This window comes from Crotalus tigris, unplaced genomic scaffold, assembly GCF_016545835.1.
Source record: "Crotalus tigris isolate CLP2741 ecotype Arizona unplaced genomic scaffold, ASM1654583v1 scf7180000017695.2238764, whole genome shotgun sequence".
Taxonomy (NCBI): domain Eukaryota; kingdom Metazoa; phylum Chordata; class Lepidosauria; order Squamata; family Viperidae; genus Crotalus; species Crotalus tigris.
In genome coordinates this window covers 519,838-541,042 of record NW_024096573.1, presented here as the reverse complement: position 1 = coordinate 541,042, position 21,205 = coordinate 519,838, and the positions used below count along the sequence as shown (strand labels likewise).

General features: G+C 37.9%; 1 protein-coding gene and 1 pseudogene across 2 annotated transcripts in view; one reads left to right on the top strand and one right to left on the bottom strand.

Moving 5' to 3' along the window:
* ALPK1 (alpha kinase 1) overlaps nucleotides 1-21,205 on the top strand; it is an 84,574-nt gene that overhangs the window by 45,034 nt on the left and 18,335 nt on the right. The window contains exons 5-14 of one of the 2 annotated variants that reach the window (XM_039338328.1): nucleotides 5,997-6,056; nucleotides 6,615-6,701; nucleotides 9,905-9,981; nucleotides 12,182-12,277; nucleotides 13,566-13,670; nucleotides 14,539-16,621; nucleotides 17,916-18,069; nucleotides 19,179-19,341; nucleotides 19,468-19,654; nucleotides 20,888-21,093. In XM_039338328.1, coding sequence (XP_039194262.1) covers nucleotides 5,997-6,056; nucleotides 6,615-6,701; nucleotides 9,905-9,981; nucleotides 12,182-12,277; nucleotides 13,566-13,670; nucleotides 14,539-16,621; nucleotides 17,916-18,069; nucleotides 19,179-19,341; nucleotides 19,468-19,654; nucleotides 20,888-21,087 — 3,212 coding nt within the window. In that variant the 3' untranslated portion in view covers nucleotides 21,088-21,093. Of the gene's footprint in view, nucleotides 1-5,996; nucleotides 6,057-6,614; nucleotides 6,702-9,904; nucleotides 9,982-12,181; nucleotides 12,278-13,565; nucleotides 13,671-14,538; nucleotides 16,622-17,915; nucleotides 18,070-19,178; nucleotides 19,342-19,467; nucleotides 19,655-20,887; nucleotides 21,188-21,205 lie in introns of those variants that run through there. The other variant, XM_039338326.1, reaches the window with a different exon arrangement.
* LOC120305929 lies at nucleotides 9,175-9,284 on the bottom strand (annotated as a pseudogene).

The window sequence follows — 21,205 nt, the reverse complement described above, 5'->3', positions numbered from 1 at the left end:
TTTCTTCAGTTAACAAGCCCTTTAGTTATTGGCAAACAGCAGCGGTGCTCCTTTCCGCTCAGCTGGGACGTGCAAGGCTCCGTGGTCTCCGGGATGACTGTCAGAGCCGCGAATCACCTTGCGGCAGTACAGGGAGGTAGATAGGCTGTCGGATAGCAACACAGGCTGTCCTTTTTCCCCTCAGCTGAAACGCTAAAGCCCCCGCGACCCCCCGAAACGACCGGGAGAACTGCGGAGCCCTGGGCAACCGAATAAGGAGATACGCAGATTATCTGCTCACTCCACTCATTACCTCAGCCGGCAAAGCATCCGTTAGAACTGTAATCACCATTTTGAGCCTCGTGGCATTCTTGACAGTTGACAGTTAGAGGGTGTGGCCTGCAGCCTCAGCGCCATCTTGGGTGTACTCACTGTAGTCCTCCATTTTAGGTGGGTCATCCACCCGGAGGTTTTCCCAGTTTCCCCCCTTTTCCTTCTGTTCGAACAGATTTATATATATATATATATAAATAATAATAATAATAATATAAAAATAGAAATAAAAAGGAGAGAGGAGGAGAGAGAGAGAGATATTACAATTTTACACCCTTGGGTCTGTTTTAACAGCCCACATATTGGGGGAACATACAATTACTCCAACCAATTACCTTTCAATCCCTTTTAATAAGCCTGTGGTCATTATCATCCACTGGCCTTGGTGGAGGAGAGTGAGGAAATTCTAAATTAATTCCAGCTGTTCTATAGTGTGACCTTTGTCACCGGCTTAACAGGATCTTTCCTCTTCAGTAAAGAGCCTGTCTGTCCAGCCATTGTTTTGTGTGCAGAGCGAGACTTGTAAGCCTCAAATATCTGCAATTGATCTGCGTGTCGTTTTTCCCCCACTCCAGGTATTGCCTACTCGGGGTACCTGGCCACAATGGCAGACAGTGTCTCGCATTCAGCTATACAGGGTCCCAAACTGCCCCCCCACAACAACAACAAAAGTGCAGATCTTCAGAATCTGAAGTGGGGGGGGCAAAGAAGGCCAAAACAAAACATGTTTCTCAGAAGGGACCCTCCAAAACAGCTGAGCGAGAGGCCTCGAGGAGACATTTGGCACTTGAAAGACAATTCTCCAGGGCCCAGAGAATCAGATCCAATGAGGCTGACATGGTTTCCCCTGCCCCATTGGAGGCCCCTATACCAGAACCTACTTCTCAGGAAGTCCTCAGAATTTGGTCTCCTCTGGGGGAAACCGAACAGATGGACTCCCCTCACTCTTCATCACCAGCATCCTCACCAGACCATACTCCCCCAGAGCTCAGGAGGACATAGGGTCTGCCCAATTTCAAGCATTCATGCAAGATGCTTTCTCCCAATTTATGTCCTCTAAAGGACAAGTAGCCTTTCAACCCCCATCCCTTTAAGGGCGGAACAAGGCTCCTGCTACAAATATCTCTGAGACCTCCTCTCAAATAGGAGAGGCGGAATCAATAGACCTGGACATGACTGACATGCCCCTTTCGGAGAACGAAGGGACCACTCCTGAGCAGACAACAAACTCTGGCCTCTTTGACCCAGCTCTTCTTAAATCCCTGTTAATCAAGGCAGTTTCCACTGTCAATATAACCTCAGTTCAGGAAGAGAAACCTTCCACAAGTAAGGAGGTTAATCCCCTTTTCGCCAAAAAAGTAGCACAGGACAAGTACATCCCTTGTCCTGAGGTATTTCGCACCTCTGTAGAGGAGCAATGGTCTTCCTTGGCAGCACCACCTATGCCTAACAGCGTGGAGAGGAAGTTATTTAATGTGGCTCCTTCCTTCTCCAACTTGCTGGATGTCCCCACAGTAGACAGTCCCCTGATTTCATTGTTTTCCATGTCTGCTATTCCAGGGGACATGGCAGAGGCTCTGAGAGCAGAAGACAAGAAGTTTGAACACTCCCTCCGTCGCGCACACCTGGCCTCAGCCTGGGCGGCCAAGGCGGCAACTTCCTCGTCTTTCTTCACCAGGGCCTGTATTATGTGGGCTTTGCGAGCTGCAAACCACTGTACCTCCTGATCAGGTCAGAACTCACCAAACTTTGGCCAAAATACTGGCTGCCTCACAATACATGGCTGACGCCTCGTTACACACAACCAAATACACCGCAAGGTCTATAGCAGCCACAGTAGCCTCTCGCAGACTCCTATGGCTCAAGAATTGGAAAACTGACCTAAAAGCCAAGTGGCCCAAATACAGTGGGTCATTCTTGTTTGGATCCATTTTGGATCCACATGTAAGTGAAAGCAGGGACAAACGTAAGATCCTAGTCCACCCATCAAAAAAGCTGGATAGGAAAAATCCACAAGAATTTCGTAGACAGGAATTCCGTCCAAGCAGCTCCTGGGAGTGGAGACAGCCCTTTTGAACAGGGCAATCCTGGGACTGGTCTAGAGGCTCACAATCCTTCTATCCGAGACAGGATCGTTCCCAGGATCGCCCAAACATGGGAGCCAGAGGCCAATTCCAATCCAGACGTCCCTTCAGGGGATCGGGAAGCCGACCCTTTAAGCGTTCCAAGTGACGCCACACAAGACTCCCCCATAGGGGGTCGGTTAGGGAAGTTCAGCAAGGTCTGGGAGCAGACCACCACCGATGCCTGGGTATTAGAAACAATCAGACACGGTCTCTCCTTAGAGTTCTACTCTCTCCCACCAAACCATTTCATCAGGTGTCCCCTCTCCAGAAACACATCCAAGGCAAATTTGGTAACCTCTGCCATTGCTCACCTTTTGTCAATTCAGGCCATAGAAAGGGTACCAAAGGAGGAGGAGAGGAAAGGATTCTACTCCATCCTCTTTGTGATCCCAAAGACCTCAGGAGGGTGGAGGGCGATACTGGACCTAAAGGGTCTGAATTATTATGTAACCTACAGGAGGTTCAAAATGCAGTCCCTAAAGTCCATATTAGCCAGTATCAGGAAGGGAGACCTCCTATCCTCAATAGATCTCACGGAGGCGTACCTGCATATTCCCATTCATCCCAAATACTGCAAATTTCTCAGATTTTCCTACGCTCACCGGCATTACCATACAGGTCCCTACCCTTCGGACTCTCCTCAGCCCCAAGGGTATTTACCAAGATACTAGCAGTCATAGCGGCCCATCTCAGGATGATGCCGGTGCGCGTACAGTTCTATCTGGACGACATTTTAATTCAATCCAGCTCACACGAGCAAGCACAATTAGACATTCAAACCACGATATACACACTGTAGAATCACGGATTTTCAGTCAATTTCGAAAAAAGCCACATCACTCCCACAAGAAAGCTTCAGCATCTGGGGGCAGTAATAGACTCATCCCGTTGCAAAGTATATCTTTCCCAGGAGCGTCGTATCAGCATCTCGAAACTAGTCCATCAGGTTCAAAAAGACAGGAAAGTGCCTCTGGCACAGCTATTAAAACTCCTGGGGAAAATGATATCTTGCATGGGCATCGTTCCATGGGCAAGACTCCACTCAAGACAGTTACAGTGGTTCCTCCTCCCTTATCAGAGAAGGAATCTCAGTACCTCCAACAGGAGGGTTACAGTCCCACCTCACACGCTGAGGTCCCTAAATTGGTGGATATCACCCACGATGCTCAGGGGAAACATATTCAGGGAACCGACCCGGATCACTCTCACGACAGATGCGAGTCTATTCAGATGGGGAGCCCATCTGGGAACTCACCTAGCTCAGGATCAGTGGAAACACTCGGATCTCGTTCACAACATCAATTGGCTGGAACTTCGGGCCATACACCTGGCCCTCCGTCGATTCTCCCACCTAGTAACGGGAAAACATGTTCTCGTTTTAACCGACAACGTGGCAGCAAAAACCCATGTCAACAAAGAGGGAGGAACACGATCCTGGGAACTGATGCAGGAAGCATCAGCCCTAGCTCGGTGGGCAGAATCAAATTTGGGTTCCATCAGGGCGGAACACATTTCAGGGGAGGCAAATCTCCAGGCGGACTCCCTGAGCAGAGCCAAAGTGGACCATGCGGAATGGTGCCTGGATCCGGCTCTGTTCGAGGAGATCTCACGGAGGTTCGGTCGACCGCACCTGGACCTATTTGCCACCCCGAAGAACACATAACTACCCAGGTTCTTCTCCAGATTCCCGACACTGGGAACAGAGGGAACGGACGCTCTCCGATGTTGGTGGCCGGCGCAACTCCTGTACGCCTTTCTGCCACTCCCATTAATACCGGCAACCATACGCAAGTTGATCCTGGAAGGTGCAGAAGTAGTCTTGATTGCTCCACATTGACCACGATGTCCGTGGTTTGCCGACCTTGTGGATCTCTCGATATCATCCCCATGGAGGATTCCCCCGGACCGAGTGATCCTCAGTCAGGGCGAACTCTTACATCCAGACCCTCAGTGGCTACAACTAACCGCTTGGCACTTGAGCGGCAAAGTTTAGCCAGGCAATCCTACTCACCCGGGGTATCGATCATTCAAGCATCAAGGCATCCTTCGACAAACAGGATCTACGATGCTACATGGAAGGGGTTCTGCAGGTGGTGTTCAATACATCACTTGGATCCACTCTCGGTTACTATTCCGAATATCTTAGATTACTTGTTAGAAGGATTAAATAAAGGCCTATCATCCAACACCATTCGTAGACAGTTAGCGGCCCTCTCAACGTTACTTTCCTGTGACATTTCAAGTCCCTTGTCTCAACATCCGGCGATTAGCGCCTTTCTAAAGGGAGCAGTCAATACCAGATCACCCGTGGTACATCGGTATCCTTCTTGGGATTTGCCTAAGGTTCTACATGCCTTGACATCAACCCCATTTGAGCCTCTCAATTCATGCTCTCTCCACCACTTATCCTTAAAAGTAGCCTTTCTAGTTGCTATCACTTCAGCTAGAAGGATCTCAGAATTAGCAGCACTATCAGTCAGAAAAGATCTATGCACTTTCTTTAGGGACAAGGTGGTCCTTAGACCGGACCCTGCGTTCATCCCGAAGGTAAACAGCATCTTCCACAGATCTCAAGAACTAATTCTTCCCAATTTCTGTCCAAAACCCACACACAGGCTAGAACATTGATGGCACAAACTAGACATGCGTAGAGCTCTGTATTATTACGTAAAGCGTCCTTTTTCTTTCCGTAAGTCGGAAGCACTATTTGTTTCCTTCCAACCATCAACTATGGGAAAGAAAGTTTCATCTTCAACTATAGGTAGGTGGATTAGAGCTTGTATAGCCCAAGCCTATGCCTCTCAGTCAATTCCCGTGCCCCCACACGTGACAGCTCACTCAACACGCAGCGCTGCCACATCGGCCACATGGTCTACACAAGCCTCGGTGGAAGAAATTTGTAGGGCCACAACTTGGTCTTCTCCCTCGGTGTTCGTTAAACACTACCGTGTGGACTCTTTTGCCGCGGCGGATGCTGCCTTTGGTAGAAGAGTGCTACAACAGGTTGTCTCTGCTCAGGATCCAGTGGCCTAGACACTCCCTCCCAAGGGGACATGAGGGCTTTGGTATGCCCCATCTGGTGGATTCTACAGCCATCCTGCTGGAGAAGAGGCGTTGTCTTACCTGAACGCCTTTTCTCAGCAGGATGATGTAGAATCCACACACCCCCATACAGATGGTCTAGGCAGGTGGCTAACAAGGAGCTACTACATAGAATTCAACAAGCAACTCTCGTCTCAGTCAAAACTGGAGTCACGCCCAGAGGAGGGGTGTGGCCAAAGTTTTGACGTAGTCTGTCGGGCGGGAAGGCTGTCATGAACCCATCCGGTGGATTCTACATCATCCTTCTGAGAAAAGGCGTTCAGGTAAGACAACGCCCCATTATGTCAAGCATGGTGAGAAATTATTACCACAAAGTTGATGCGTGTGTGCAGTTGCATGTGAAGTAATGCAGCTTTCTGTATTCACCCTGGTGATCATTTCAACTCAAGGAACCTTACTCATGAAGTGGCATTGCCCTCTTATGTTGATTATAACAAAAATATTTAATATTTCTAGGTAAATTATTGAAGGCTGAATATATTCTTAGCAGTCTAATTATTGACAATGGGGCAACAGGTAAATAAATTATGGTTTTTATATTTCTTTCCATTGTAATTGATAAATTCCAGTTGTTAATAATTATGGCCTACACTGGGATATGCAAATAATTTTGGATGTATTTTCTTTAAGTTATAAAGAAATTTGTTGGGAGAAAACTTCATTTTGGTCTTTAATTTTTCATGTTTCATCTGGCATCTTAAGTCTATTGGGAACCAATTTTAATATATCTTTATTTTTTAATAGCCATATTTTGGCTCACTGAAGAACTGTAATATATATTTGTGTGTGTGTGTGTGTATGTGTGTTAATTAATGAATCTTTGTAGAAATATATAATATAAGCAGATACCATTGTAATTACAATCCAATGATAAATATAGGTAATTAAATAAAATATAAAATAATCATGTATTTACGTATTTGAATGTCTCCCGGAGCTAAAGTTACAAAACAACTAGCTGTAAAACAAGAACTATTAATTTCAAACAAGTGTTAAACTTTGGTCTTACTATTATTATTCCTCATCTTTAAAGCTCTGAATGATATTTTACTGACCTTTTCCTTTGCTATTTAGGAGTATGGAAGTACTGTAAAGAAAGTGATCGTATTCTTGTTCAATCTGTCTGTATACAGATCAGAGGACAGATTCTACAGAAACTGGGTAGGTTTGTTAGATCAATCCAAGAATCTCACTTTCTTTGTGTTATAAGCTATAACTTTGGAACAGATTGCATAATAACTGTTTCATATGGATGAACTTGGTGGAAAACCCAATCTATAAAAATAAATACTTAAGGAGATAAGAAGTTGCACATAATAACACTAATAACAAAACAGCAATGATCTCTTTTTTATTATTATTAAAAGTTTTACAATTTTACAATAAAATCCCTCTCCCACTACCTCCCTACCCTCCCAAAAACCCTCCCCCCCCTCTTCCCAGAGCTGAATATAGGGTTAACTAGAACTAAAAATACAAAACATTTAAACTTAAGTAAACCCCAAACAAAAGTTACAAAAAAAAAATCCAATATATATATATAATAAAAAAGTCCAATATATATATATATATATAATAAAAAATACTTATTATCTTAAATTTTAAACTTTAAACATAAATTATTCAAAAGCTAAATAATATCTTTTAATATCATACTTATACTGTATAAAGTTTATCCATTTTTTCCACACCAAGAGATATTTCTCTTGCGACTGATCTTTCAAATAAGCCGAAATTTTTGCCATTTCAGATAAATAAGAAACTTTAAAAAACCATTCCTCCAAGGTAGGCAAAAATTCCTTCTTCCAATATTGTCCTATCAACAACCTTGCCACTGTAATTAAATTTAACATTAAAATAATTTCTTTATCATCACAATCAACAATAATACCTAACAAAAACAATTGTGGAGTGAATTTTATCCTTCTCTTAAAAATTCTTTGAATATTCCACCATATCTTTATCCAAAAAACTTTTATACTTTTACATGACCACCAGATATGATAATACGTTGCATCCAAACAACCACATCTCCAACATTTAGGTTGCAAATTTGAATACATACAAGACATCTTTTGTGGATCAAGGTGCCATCTGTAAAACATTTTATAAAAATTTTCCCGTAAATTTTGTGCTTGCGTGAATTTAACATTCCTCATCCAAATTATCTCCCATGTTTCTAATAAAACCGGCTCATCAAAATTTTGAGCCCATTTAACCATGCAATCTTTAACTAATTCTGTTTCTGAATCTAACTCCACTAATACATCATAAATTCTTTTTATATGAGATCAACTTTGATCTTTAATTTGTTTCAACAAATTTTCATCCTCTCTAATCAAACCCACTTTATAATTTATCTTCCACCTTTCCAATAATTGTCTATACTGAAACCACGAATAAATAATATTTTCTTGTGCTAATTCATCTATATGTTTTAATTGCCAATTCTTCCCATCCCAATTAAGTAATTGTTTATAGAAATACTGTCCATCTTCACTCCTTTCCTTATTCCTTCTATTGCATGCCCCGGAATAGCCCATAATGGAATTCTTGAGTCTATTCTATAATATTTCTTCCAAACTCGAAGTAGAGAAATTCTTAAAATATGAGACTTAAAAGCCCTATCCACCTTCTTATTATAAATTAAATAGGCATGCCATCCATATAATAAATCCCACCCCTCCAAAAGGAGTATATCTACATTTGTTAAATTAATCCAATCACTAATCAATGTTAAAACCACTGAATCATAATACAATTTGAAATTCGGTACCTTGAGTCCACCTCTCTCTCGTACATCTTGTATAATTTTAAATTTTACTCTTGGTTTTTTCCCTGCCCAAATAAATGTATTAATACCCTTCTGCCATTCATCTAAACTTGCCTCGTTCTTCAAAATAGGTATCATTTGAAATAAAAAAAGAAACTTTGGCAAAACATTCATTTTAACCGCTGCTATTCTCCCCAACAAAGATAATTGCAACTTTTTCCAATCGTTTAAATCCTTTTGTACTTTAAGCCACAACCTTTCATAATTATTTTTATACAGTTTTGCATTGGAAGCGGATAAAAATACCCCCAAATATTTTACCTTATTAACAATTTCAAAACCTGTCAATCTAACTAAAGTCTCCTTATCCAAATTAGTCATATTTTTGGCAATATTTTAGTCTTATTATTGTTAACTTTAAAACCAGAGACTTGTCCAAATTGATTTATCAATTGTAACAACTCCATTACTGAATAAGTTGGTTGAGACAAAGTAACAACCAGATCATCTGCAAAAGCCCTTAATTTATAATTATTCTTATTAATCTCTATTCCTTTTATTTTAGATGATTCACGAATTTTAATCAACAAAATTTCCAAAGTTAAAACAAACAACAAAGGCGACAATGGACAACCCTGTCTAGTCCCCTTTTCAATTTGAAATACTTCAGATAAACCTCCATTAACTATAAGTTGTGCTGTTTATCTTTGATAAATTGCTCTAAGAGCCTGTAAAATTTTATCTCCAAAATTCATTTCCTCAACCAATCTTAACATAAATTGCCAATTTACCTGATCAAAGGCTTTCTCAGCATCTAGAAAAATCAATCCTGCAGAGATCTGATTGTTCTTATCCAAATATTCTATTAAATTGATAATTGGTCTAACAACAAAACTCATAAATGTTCCTCTCCACGGAAATCTTTAGTAAAAGACGAAAGATTTATACGATCTGAAGAGAAACCAGAGTATAAAACAGCAATGATCTCTTGAGAGCCAGTTAGTATAGTGATTAAAGACATTGGATTAGTAGCTGGGAGACTGGATTTCTTATCTTGCCTTAGGCACCAAAGTCAACTGGACGACTTTGGGTCAGTTATTCCCTATCAAGTGTAGGAAATAGGCAGTTGCAAACCATCTATAACTGCCAATAAAACTTCATGGATTCCATGTCATTGCCAGGCCGCAGGACCAATTTGAAGGCACTAATATGGATATTCATTCACAAACAAAAGGATCTTCTAGTATGAGTAAAGATTTTTCATGCTGAAAAATATTTCTTAACAAAAATATGAAGATTTGATATAATTTCTAATACACAGTCTGTTTTGCATTATGTTGAAATGTAATTACTGTCTTTTAATACAGAGAAAAAAATAGATGTAGATATTCATATAAAATACGTTTTTTTGACAATGGTAACAAATAAATTATGAATACTCATTAAGAGTATTAGTTCCTATCATGAAATGCTCAATCCCTGTCATTATCAGAATTTGTAAACTCCAATATTCATCACTAGTAAAACTCTTTTTGAAAAATAAAACAAACTTTTTAAAAATGAACATCTGTTTATGGGTGTTGTATTTCAGGGATGTGGTATGAAGCAGCAGAGCTGATTTGGGCCTCAATTTTGGGTTATTTTACGCTTCCCCAGCCAGATAAGAAGGTAATAAATGTACTTTTTTAAAACCTTGAATATTTTCTACCCAGTAATGACCTATGTTGGAGCATTTTGTATGCTTATTAAAAGCTCATATTAAAAATGGACATGTTATACACTGATTGTATACATTCAAATGATTACAAAGAATGATTATTGGCTACTGCCAGTAGGGATAAGAAGCATATTTCTAAAATAATTAAGAATACCAGCAAGGACTGTGATGTGGAGGCTATTGTACATCTTGGCACTAATGATCTGTCCCAAAAAGATGTACTCTCTGTGCAGAACGATTTCCAGAACTTGGGGCAGGAACTTAGCAAAATAGGCTGTAGGCTAACTTTTTCAGAGGTTTTACCAGTGTATAAAGAGCAAAATGGAAAAGGCCAGCGTATAGCACAATTCAATATGTGGCTAAAGGAGTGGTGTAAAGGGGAAGGCTTTGTATATATTAGTCATGATGTCAGTAGTTGGTCCCATGAAAAAATGTACAAAAGAAATGTTTGTATCCATCAAAAGAAAGGGACTGAATTACTCGGCTATAAATTCACAGATTTTCTGGAGGAATATTTAAACTAAACAGCGGGGACAGTGAGTTAATCGATACAGAGCATCCCTGTCCCCGGCAATCTAAAAACAATAGGGCTATCAGTGCATGTAACATAGATATGTGTGTGGACAAAAATACCAACCTTGCTGTCAAGCAAAATCAAGCTTTTAATAATGAGTGCCAGAAAGGGCACTAACCAAATAGGTGGTAAGACAATAGGGGAACTCAGGCACCACTCAGGTTATGTAGAAAGTAAACACAGGGTCGGTCATAAAGGACTCAAATGTCTATACACCAATGCATAGAGTATGAACAGCAAACAGACCACTTCATAAAAATATTTTGAAAAGGCAAGATTCCATGTTTTCTGAAGCCCTTGGTGCTTGAGCCATTGCCATCTAAGGAACAGTTTTGTTCTCTCTTTTCTGGTTTTAAAAAATAAAATAGCTGTTGAAGTTTTGAGACTCTTTTTTATACAGATGAATGCATCTAAGAAAGAAATAGAGTTCCTAGAACAGTGGTTCTCAACCTTTTTAATGCCGCGACCCCCAACCGGTCGTAAGTCGAGGACTACTCAACTGGTCGTAAGTCGAGGACTACTCAACTGGTGCAGCACCGTTTGCAGAATGGGACTTTTGGCGGGCTCAGCAGGGCAGAGACAGCCTGGACAATTCCTATTGGCTTTTGAAAGCCAATAGAATTAGACTCTATTCAAGAGAGTCTATTCTATTGGCTTTCAAAAGCCAATAGAATAAAAGGGAGTAGCACAGCTAAGGAAAAGGGGGGAAAAATGGCGGACTGCGTTGTTTGGCGACCCCCGTGAAATGGTCGTTCGACCCCAAATGGGGTCCCGATCCACAGATTGAGAACCACTGTCCTAGAAGAATGTGGACACTTTGTTCTTTCTCTCATGTTGTGGTGACAGATATGCAGGCATATCTGTCACCAAAACATCACAGCAAAAGTATGACTCTGCAGTTTATACTTTAAAGTAATTTAGTTTAAGATGAAAGGGGGTGATTAATTGAAGGCAAATTTAATTTTAAACAGGATCAGTGTGGAAAATTAATTAGAGATAAATTAACTGAAGAGAAGTTACAGATTTGGAATAATTGAAGAATGGCAGGTGATATGGATGGGGAATTAATTGTGAAATTTAAATATATTTCCTTATTTCTATATTTGCATCTGTGATGTGAGTTAGTTTATTAGTATTCTTCAGCTCTCTATTAATCTGGAAAAAATATTGATATGTCTAATTAATCTTGAGTTGCTTCAGCAGGCATAAAACCTTTAAGTACCTGATATCACTGTTCTCTATTATTTACCAGTGTCTACAAGTTCATCTTGTTCAACTACCTCATATTGTCCAGATTTATTGTAATCTTCATGATCAGATCTGTTCAAAAAGGGAAGAATATAGATTGTTGCAAATTGGTTGCAATGAAAAAGCAATTTTTTTTCAAAAAAAGCAAATATTCTTTTAATATTTCCTGATTAGTGAAAAACTGATTTTCCTTGTCCCACTAGGAATTAGATAGATAAAGAGCTTTAGATGGTATTTTTACTTTCTTTTGACATGTTTGAAGTAGCCTAAAATAGAAACAAACATATATATATATATATATAAAATTGTTCATATATGTTCTTTTTTAGGGAATAGCTACCTCACTGGGTATTTTGGCAGACATCTTTATATCCATGAGTGACGATGATTACATCAGATTTAAAAACAATTCTCAGCTTGGCCTGGTAACTATTTTTACAGCAGAGATGAACCTGATTTAACTAATTTTCATATATACATATTTTTTGGAGCAAGCATTGCGCAGAGCACAGAAAAGGAGTAAAGAATATAAACCAGAGGAATTAAACAAGAAAAAAGAAAAATAAACTTAGCTAAAACTAATTTATACCAACATCAGTCATCATATTGCTTTATAGCTGTCTTTCCTTGCTAACCATTTTTGTTTCTACCACATCCATACAGTTCACGTATTTGGCCTTTTATTCTTTCTCACCTTTCTTTTCAAGACTTTCATTAACTCCATCCAACCTTCCTCTCAAACCATTCACCTTTGTTTCATATATTTGTTTTGTTTTGAAGCTCATCATTTTCATTGTATGACAAATCTTTTTTTACATCATTGATGTTTTTATTCAAACCACATTTGTTCATCATACATCCATTCATGACCATCTGTTATATTATTTGTTTCACCATACACACTTTTTAAGTTCCCCATTTCCCCCTGTGTCCAACTTCCTTTTATGTTTATCTGCATGCACCCAACTCTCCCTTCTGTATAACGAAGTAGTCAGGCCGTTACTATAGCTATTTTTCACTTATTTCATCCAACATTCTTTCCTTACAACCAGCCGCATTGTATCCACTCCCTTTCTACATACATTTTCATCACTCAAAATCCATTCATTTTTTCATTTATAGTAGATGTTATATAAAAAGACAAATACTTGCTCCAGCTATTGCCAGTTACATATACGCCATTTTCTAATTCATTCCATTATATATGCCATTTTCTAATTCAAATGCAAGTACCATTAATTAATGTTGAAATCCATATTTCTGATTGCATCAGATACACTTGTATTACATTCACTACAAATTATTCAGGCTGTCAGGAACCTAGATGGCATGTTTTATTTACTAAAATACACATACATTAAATTCTCATCCCATCCAATATATTACCAGCATTCCTTATTTATTTGACTAGAAATACATTATGCAAATAAATGATGTTATATGCCCATGTATTACTCCAGTTCAATATTGAATCATTCTGTAAAAATTCCATTATTCCACATGTTTTATTGCTATCATATATTGTTTTAGGCACATTTAGAAATTTTTAGCTTTTTATTCATGCAAAATAGTTTGTAATTCAAGCCTATTCTTTTTATCATACACTGTCTCTGAATCAAGAGAAGCAACTGAGTCTATGTCATATAAAGTATGCATTTAAAACTATGAGAAGAGTATCTTCCATTGTACATTTTCTTATTATTATTTTATTAGAACCTTCTTAAAGAATTTGATCATCGTTTACTTTCAGCTGCCGAAGCTTGCAAGCTGGCTGCAGCCTTGAGTCAGTTCACATCATTGTTTGTGCTCACTGCAGTTGTAAGTACCGTGATCAGTGTTACTGTTTTCTTCAACTATGAAAATTCTTTACAGCGGTCTTTGTCAACTACTGATATAATATGCTCCTGCCTAACTAATTTTTGGGATTCAAATTATAATCTAAATTTCTAGTGTAGATGAAATATAAAGCAAAAAATTAAACTGCACTCCATACATTAGGGGTTGAGGTTTTTTACTCTAAACAGTTATGAGTTATTCTAAACAATTATTTGCTATTGCCTGAATTAATATTGCAGTTCAGAAAGATAGATAAAAGCATGTTCCATTTATTTCACTGACATTTACCATAGGATAAGTATAGTTATAAATGCAGCTTCTATTAGAATTCATATTTAGTTACCCGTAAGTTGAAATTAACAAGACATTATTAATCTTGCTTTACTTGATGCTAGAGTATTTTGCATTTCAAGGCTATAATTCCCATATGTAATTTATTCATTACATATTTATACCACCCATCATACCTAAATGACTCTGAGCAGCTTACAAGATTCGTTATTAATTTGGATGTTTTGTATCTTTCATTTGTATGTTTTTTTTCTATTTCTGTTGTAACTATATCAATTCTTATTTGAGTCTGATTATGTTCTTTTCATATTTTTGAAGGTGTTTTTACTGCATTCCACTAAGCTCCTCCATTTTCTATAAAGATCAATAGTGATTTAAAATGTTATGCTAAATAAATTTATGTTAAATAAATAAAACAAATATATTTCACTAAATGTAGGAAAATTAATGAAAACAATTCAGATTACATGTTGAAATAGATTTTAAGGGAGTTGAAACATATATATTAACACATGAATTTGACAAAATCCTATTCATTCCCACTGTAATTATTTTTCAGAATATCCGGGGAATATGTTTGCTAACTTACAGCTGTTCAAGTGCATGTCCTCCAGAAAAGAGAGCATTTTATTTATCACAAGCAAAGGAGTCCTTTGAAATTGGTTTATTGAGCAAGAAGGACAAAGAACCAGTCACCAGCAAACAGGAGCTCCACAGTTTTATCAAAGCAGCTTTTTCCCTCGCCAAAGTACATCAGGGACTGTATGGGGAAAGCAAGAGCCTTAATCAGGTGACTCAGCTGTGCCAGGAAGCTTTGGAGAAGCTTTATGTTTACAGTTATTCACTTCAAAATGAAGAGCAGGAAAAAGAACTGATTGCTAATGACATTATGTCCCTGGTCATGTCAGTTAAAGAACAATTGCAAGTGCAAAATTTCCCTAATTCAGATGCCAAATCCTACATTCCAGATAGCTACAAAACAGATGTCAAAAAACAGGTTCTGAATTGTGATTTGAACTTTGAGGAGGTTCTCAGAATGTATTTTCAGCATCATGAATCAGTCTGTGATGTTTTTGAAAGTACTTGCAGAAACCATAAAATTAGACCAGGAAAAGGGAAGGCAAGAACCTGTATAACAACGCTGAAGACCGAAACCAGAAATATGGATACTATAGGTGCTAATGAAGCAAATTCTCATTATGAAAATCACAGTGTAGCAATCCCAATTTCACAGAAAGCAAGGAAAAGACATGATGGTCTTAAAGACCAAATGGGAAAGAAAATTTCTCACATTGTTACAAGGCAGGTTTCTCTTGATGAAGAGACGGAAAGTGAAACTTCTGATGATCAAAGCAAAGCTGGTGAGATTTCAGTTGATTCTCAAAGTGGGAATAAAGTCTTTAGTGAACTGGGAACTTGGAGCAAATTGTCCAGATCAAGCTCCAGTACTAGTTGGGAAGAAATTGTCAATAATAAAATTGATCGACCTCAAGATAAGGTGCAGAAAACAAAGAACACTACAGAGTTGATTGAAGATATTCAAAATAAAATTCAAGAGAGTGATCTTTGTTTATTAACTAACAAAATACACAAAATCACACTTCAACACTCTCAAAATGACATGGGTTCTTTAAAGCATCCCTTTCCAAAAAGTATACCTTTCACTAATACATCAAAAGAATTGGACCCAGACTTAAGAAAGAAGCATATGGAGGCAGGAGTGGATGCTTCAAAGCAGTCACTCAGAGGAGCTAGTAGCAGCAACTCCAAACAAGATAAAGCAATTACATCTGAAAAAGATCCTTTTGGAATAATTTCTTCAGGGAAGGTTTCCAGAACCAAGGACAGCAGCAATGCTACTATTTCTAGTATTAGAAAAGGAAGCATCGAAGACAATGCAAACAGTACACAAGAATTAGGCCCAATGAATAGAAATCATTGGCAAATGGTTGACTTAGAAGGAGAAACTGAAGATGGAACAGAAGATTCACTAATGAACCCAGATCTACCCAGTGAAAAGTCAGTACCTGCTTCTATAAGAAACAATGTACTAAAAGCTGAAGGTGACCATTTTGTACAAAATTGGATTAACCAATCTGCCAATATGATGTTAACAGGATGCTCCTCTAAAATATCTGAAGTTAAAACACAAGCAGAAGATGACTGGGAACTGGTTTCTGATGATAGAATAGCGTTAACAGACCTTCTAAGTCAACCATTTGCCAGTGAAGATATAATAAAAGATCCACAAAATTACAGGACTGAGGCCCCAAGTTGTTCATCAGGATGGGTCAACAAGCCAGTTGCAAATCATTCCAGTGATTGTACTACAACTGAAGAAGATGGAGGTGAAAATAGAATAGGCATTTTGAACAGCTCCCCCACCTCAAGCTCTCTGAAATCATGGTACAAAGGACCAAGTTTTTCCAGTAGTTTTTCTGAACTGGGAAGTCCCTCCTTAATGAATTCTAGTGGAAGCTCTTTTTCCTTTATTAGCATGATCAAAGAACAAATGCAACAAGCTCGTATTCTGAGCAACAATGATTATAACAAACTCCTCTCTGGTGTTGAACAAGCTTGGCTGGTTGACAGAATGAAGAATACAGGATTCTTTAAACCAAACCTCCTGCATAAAACACACTGTAAGTGTAAACCATTTTCTAAACCATTATCTTTGTTCCAGGAATTTTGATCCCAGTAAAACTATACTATTTGCAGAGATAGTAGTTGATTGCATCTTGGCACTTTCATATTGATTTATAAATTTGGACTATTTGGCTCATGGCAGGGTTACCTGTTCATCCACCCTGTTTGGGATCAGGAGCTCAGTAGGTCCTACTGCTATGGCCAGCAGATAGCACTATGCTTATTTTCTTACATATTTACCACCAAACATTGAGGAATAAATATCAGTTAATATTGTCTAGCCTTATTCTGAATTTGTATTTTTTTCCTTGCCCAATTTCTATCTTAATGTATGAACATCAAAATCCAGGCTCTATCCTGTATAGTATTACAACTGTCTGTAGCAGACAGTTGTACATTGTACAGATAGTTTTACATATTATGTAAAACCAATCACATAATCATTTTGGGGGTAATGATGCAATTAATGCTATCCCTTCCATGCTACCATGACATCAGATAGAATGCCAGTAGTTCCAGGGGCCTCTCCCATCTTTTTGCTGGGTCTCCTTCTTCAAAGTTAAGATGCAGTTGACCACTCATACAGAAGTTCTATGACTGCTGATGTCAGACAATTATATGGAAATTTGTAGTTCATTGATGGAAAGAGGGTAGTACAGTGAAGGACATGATATTCACCCTATGGCTATGTTGAAGCTAATTAAACACACCAGCTTCATACCCTGCCAATGCGAACTTTAACAAAATGTTGATGTAAAGTTGAATAAAATGTATTTTTATTCGAAAATAAAGAAAAAGAAATGAGAGTGCAGAAGTTAAGAAAAGATCAAGACTTCTGAATTCAGATCTCGCTATTATCCTTGATACAATTGGTTTTTTCGGTGGATTTTGTATCATGTTTATATTCTTAAAAATGTAAGATGTAAAGAAACTTTAATGAGTTTTAATGAGATTTAATGAGAGGCAGAATCTAAATATTGATATCCAGATATTTCAAATAAAGTTCTGTATCTGCTACAGAGGACTTTATTTTGATTTTAGTATTTTTGTAGTTATCATATACAATACAATATATTTCCTTTGGGAGCATAACCATGGGTATTTTTTTTAATTCTGTAGTCATTGGCAAGATATTATTGAGAAATGTCTTCTCAGTCCAAGGCAATTCATCTTGTTTTGCTTTTCTCTGCACATATGAGACTGATAGCACTATGCTGCATTTACAGATCAGGTTGTGAAAGCACATGTGACATACTGTAGCTCTCTCAGTTCATCCATTTTTCTCTCTAGATGCTCTTCTTTTGAAATACTCTAAGATATCTGGGCTGTGGACAGCTCAGGAGACAGCTGCATATATTGGAGACAACTTGAGTGTGGCAAAGAAAGGCAAGCAGAGGAATGCTTTTTGGATACACTTTCTGCACCAGGAAGAAACCCTGGGAAGGTATGACTCAAGTTAACATATGATCTGGAAAAGTTCACACAAGCTCCATATTATGTTACATTTTGATTAAATATAGGGCTCCTGGTAGCAGAATCTTTCTTTGACCTTTGTAAAGTGTTCCACCGTTGCTGAGGCCACATGTTGTTTTAGCAGCCTAGGATAAGTGGCAAATACAACACAAACTCAAGAAGTCTTCCACTACTTGATTCCCACATCTGCTTCCTGAGATAACCTTTCCCAATCTGAGTACCCTCTAGATTATGGACTTCGTTTTCGATTCCCAGAATTCCCCAGCAATAGAAGTATTGCTGACTTGAAGTACTCACATGTACTGAGCACCCATATTATCAAAGGATGGCTGTAATGTAGAGGTTTTAATTGCCAGACCAGGTTACTTCTGAAGTTAAAACAGGAGAGGGCAACATTATGATAGCAGATATCCTGGGTCAACCTGAATCCTGAGGGTAGGGAACTTTCAGTGATTTATGTTATCGTGAATCTCTTCCTCCACAGGAAAACCAGAGCTCTTCCTGGAGAAGTCTTTCTTCAATATTATCAATGTTTTTCAAGCCCTCTTCCCACTACTAGAGCATTTTAATAGCCCATCAGTTGCATAAGATTATATCCTTTCCTATTTCCTTAGACACTTTCCAAGCATGAGGAAAACTTAAGTCAGCCATACAATATTTTTCTTTCCTTTGGGCAAAAAAAAATAAAAGGTGGAGGAGAAAATAAAGGAAAACAGAAGGGGGTTCAGAACCATGGCTCCCTTTTCTACTATGAACCCAGACTGACTTATAAGATGGTGATTCCTCAGCTATGGAAAATTCATACGGTCATTCTGCCTAGACCATATTTAATATGTTTATATTTATACATTTTTTATATTATGTGTTTATATTTTGTGTTTATATTATATATATATATATATATATATATATATATATATATATATATATATATATATATTCATGTCATATCTGAGCTGCTATTGGAGAAGAGCAATGAACACATTTCCTAGATAAACATGAGATATTACTGTGGCATGTGTTATATTAGTCCCAGTAAATGGAAAATATTATTTGTGCTGTGTGTTACATTATCCCTAGATATGTTGGCAAAGAATACAAAGAAGAAAAAGAGATTATGTATCATTTCAATGATGTGGAGCGGCAAATGACAGCTCAGTACTATGTGACAGAATTCAACAAAAGACTGTATGAGCAAAACATCCCTACACAAATCTTTTACATTCCATCGGTGGTACTCTTGGTAAGGAGAAAACAAAAGGCTATCAGGAATTTAGCAGCAGACAAGGCAGAAATAACCTTATGAACATAGTGGACAGTATCTACATGGAAATACTATTCATATGCAGCCTTCTTATTTCTTTGTCAGATACTAGAAGGCAAGTCTATCCAAGGATGTGTGACGGTGGAACCCTACATTCTAGGAGAATTTGTGAAGTTATCCAACAACACCAATGTAGTAAAAATGGAGTACAAAGCCACAGAATATGGACTTGCATATGGTCATTTCTGCTACGAATTTTCCCAAGGCACAGATGTGGTGGTCGATTTACAAGGTCTGTAAACATTCAGTCATTATGTGGTAAAATCTAACATTGTATTAGGCCAATGGGTTATTAAAAGCTGATGTTTATTTTGAACAGGTATACCTTCTTCATTGTGTGACTATTTAGAGTTCTAATTTCAATGGCCATAGAATGCTAAATAATTACATGGGAAGAGGATGAGAGGAAGAAGAAAAATTTTGGCAGGCAGAAGGGAGAATGAAATGGAATTAGTATATCTCAACAGCAGCAAAACAGTTCAAGTTTTAACTGATTGATTAGAAGGTGCAAGTGATTTTAATGTTCATTTCACATAAGCTATAAATAATTTCTCACAAATAGATTCCATAAATAATTTAGATCCCATTTGTCCTCATTTGTGAAATAACTCTGAAGACATTTTTCTACTAAAGTTGTTATGGTGTCATGGCTGTTCAAGTAAAGGGACACCGAATATTTATTTGGTATGTTCAAATCAATGTTGATTTCTGACACTTATACCTCCAATTTTCTTGGCAAAATGTTTGAAGTGCTTGCTCTTGCCTTCTTCCTTATTCTGAGAAAGAGTGACTGACCCAAAGTTACCTTTGCCTTTGTAAAAAAGAAGAAGAAGAAGAATTAAAACTCGTAAAATCCCAGTTTCTAACCTTGTGGTCCTCTGTTCTTTGATCCAGTTGCAGAAACAGTATTTACTGCTGAAATATTTTAGGAACATAGAATCAAAAGAGCATATAATTCTACTTCTGCTTTACTTCGTACTTTGATTTTTAATTGTTACATTGCCAATAAATATGTCCTTAATACTAAGAGACTAAAATAGATCACGGCCAAGTTATCACATGAATGGGAAGCTATCTAAGGCTATACTAAAACGTTTTTTAAAATCCTGGAAATAGATAATGGCAAACCAATTCCATCATCATGCTGCAAAAAAAAAAAAACCTGTTTGAATGTAAGTTCAACTCAAGGAGGACTTCAAAAATTATTGGTGGAAAAAGCCGAAAGTCCCAAAACCTGCAAAATATGCAGATCCCCATTCCGAGATATGCATAGGCACCTATGAACAAAATTTAGGGTTGACCCTTTTGCTGAATCTTAATTCATGCTTCCTTTAGTCAATTTGTCCAAATATAGTAAGAGAAACATAATTGTTTTGACCTTGTTGATTTGATTTTAGAAAATTGCCTGCTAGTTTATATAATGCTTACATTAAGAAAATGGCATTTTGTTTTTTCTTTTGGACAGGCTGGGTAACTGATAATGGAAAAGGCCTCATTTATCTTACTGATCCCCAGATCCATTCTGTCTCTAAGAAAGAAACATCAGGCCTCACAAACTTTGGAAAGAAAGGAATCTACTATTTCTTCAATAATCAGCATACAGAATGCAATGAAATCTGTTCCCGTCTTTCATTGACAAGACCTTCAATAGAGAAACCAAAGTGATATTAGGTAATCCTTGGCGCTATATCCAAGAGTCCCTGTTGTGATTTTTCAACAAACATCTTGTCCTATTTTTAATATCAATTAAATTTCATAATACCAATTAAATTGTGTTATGCAT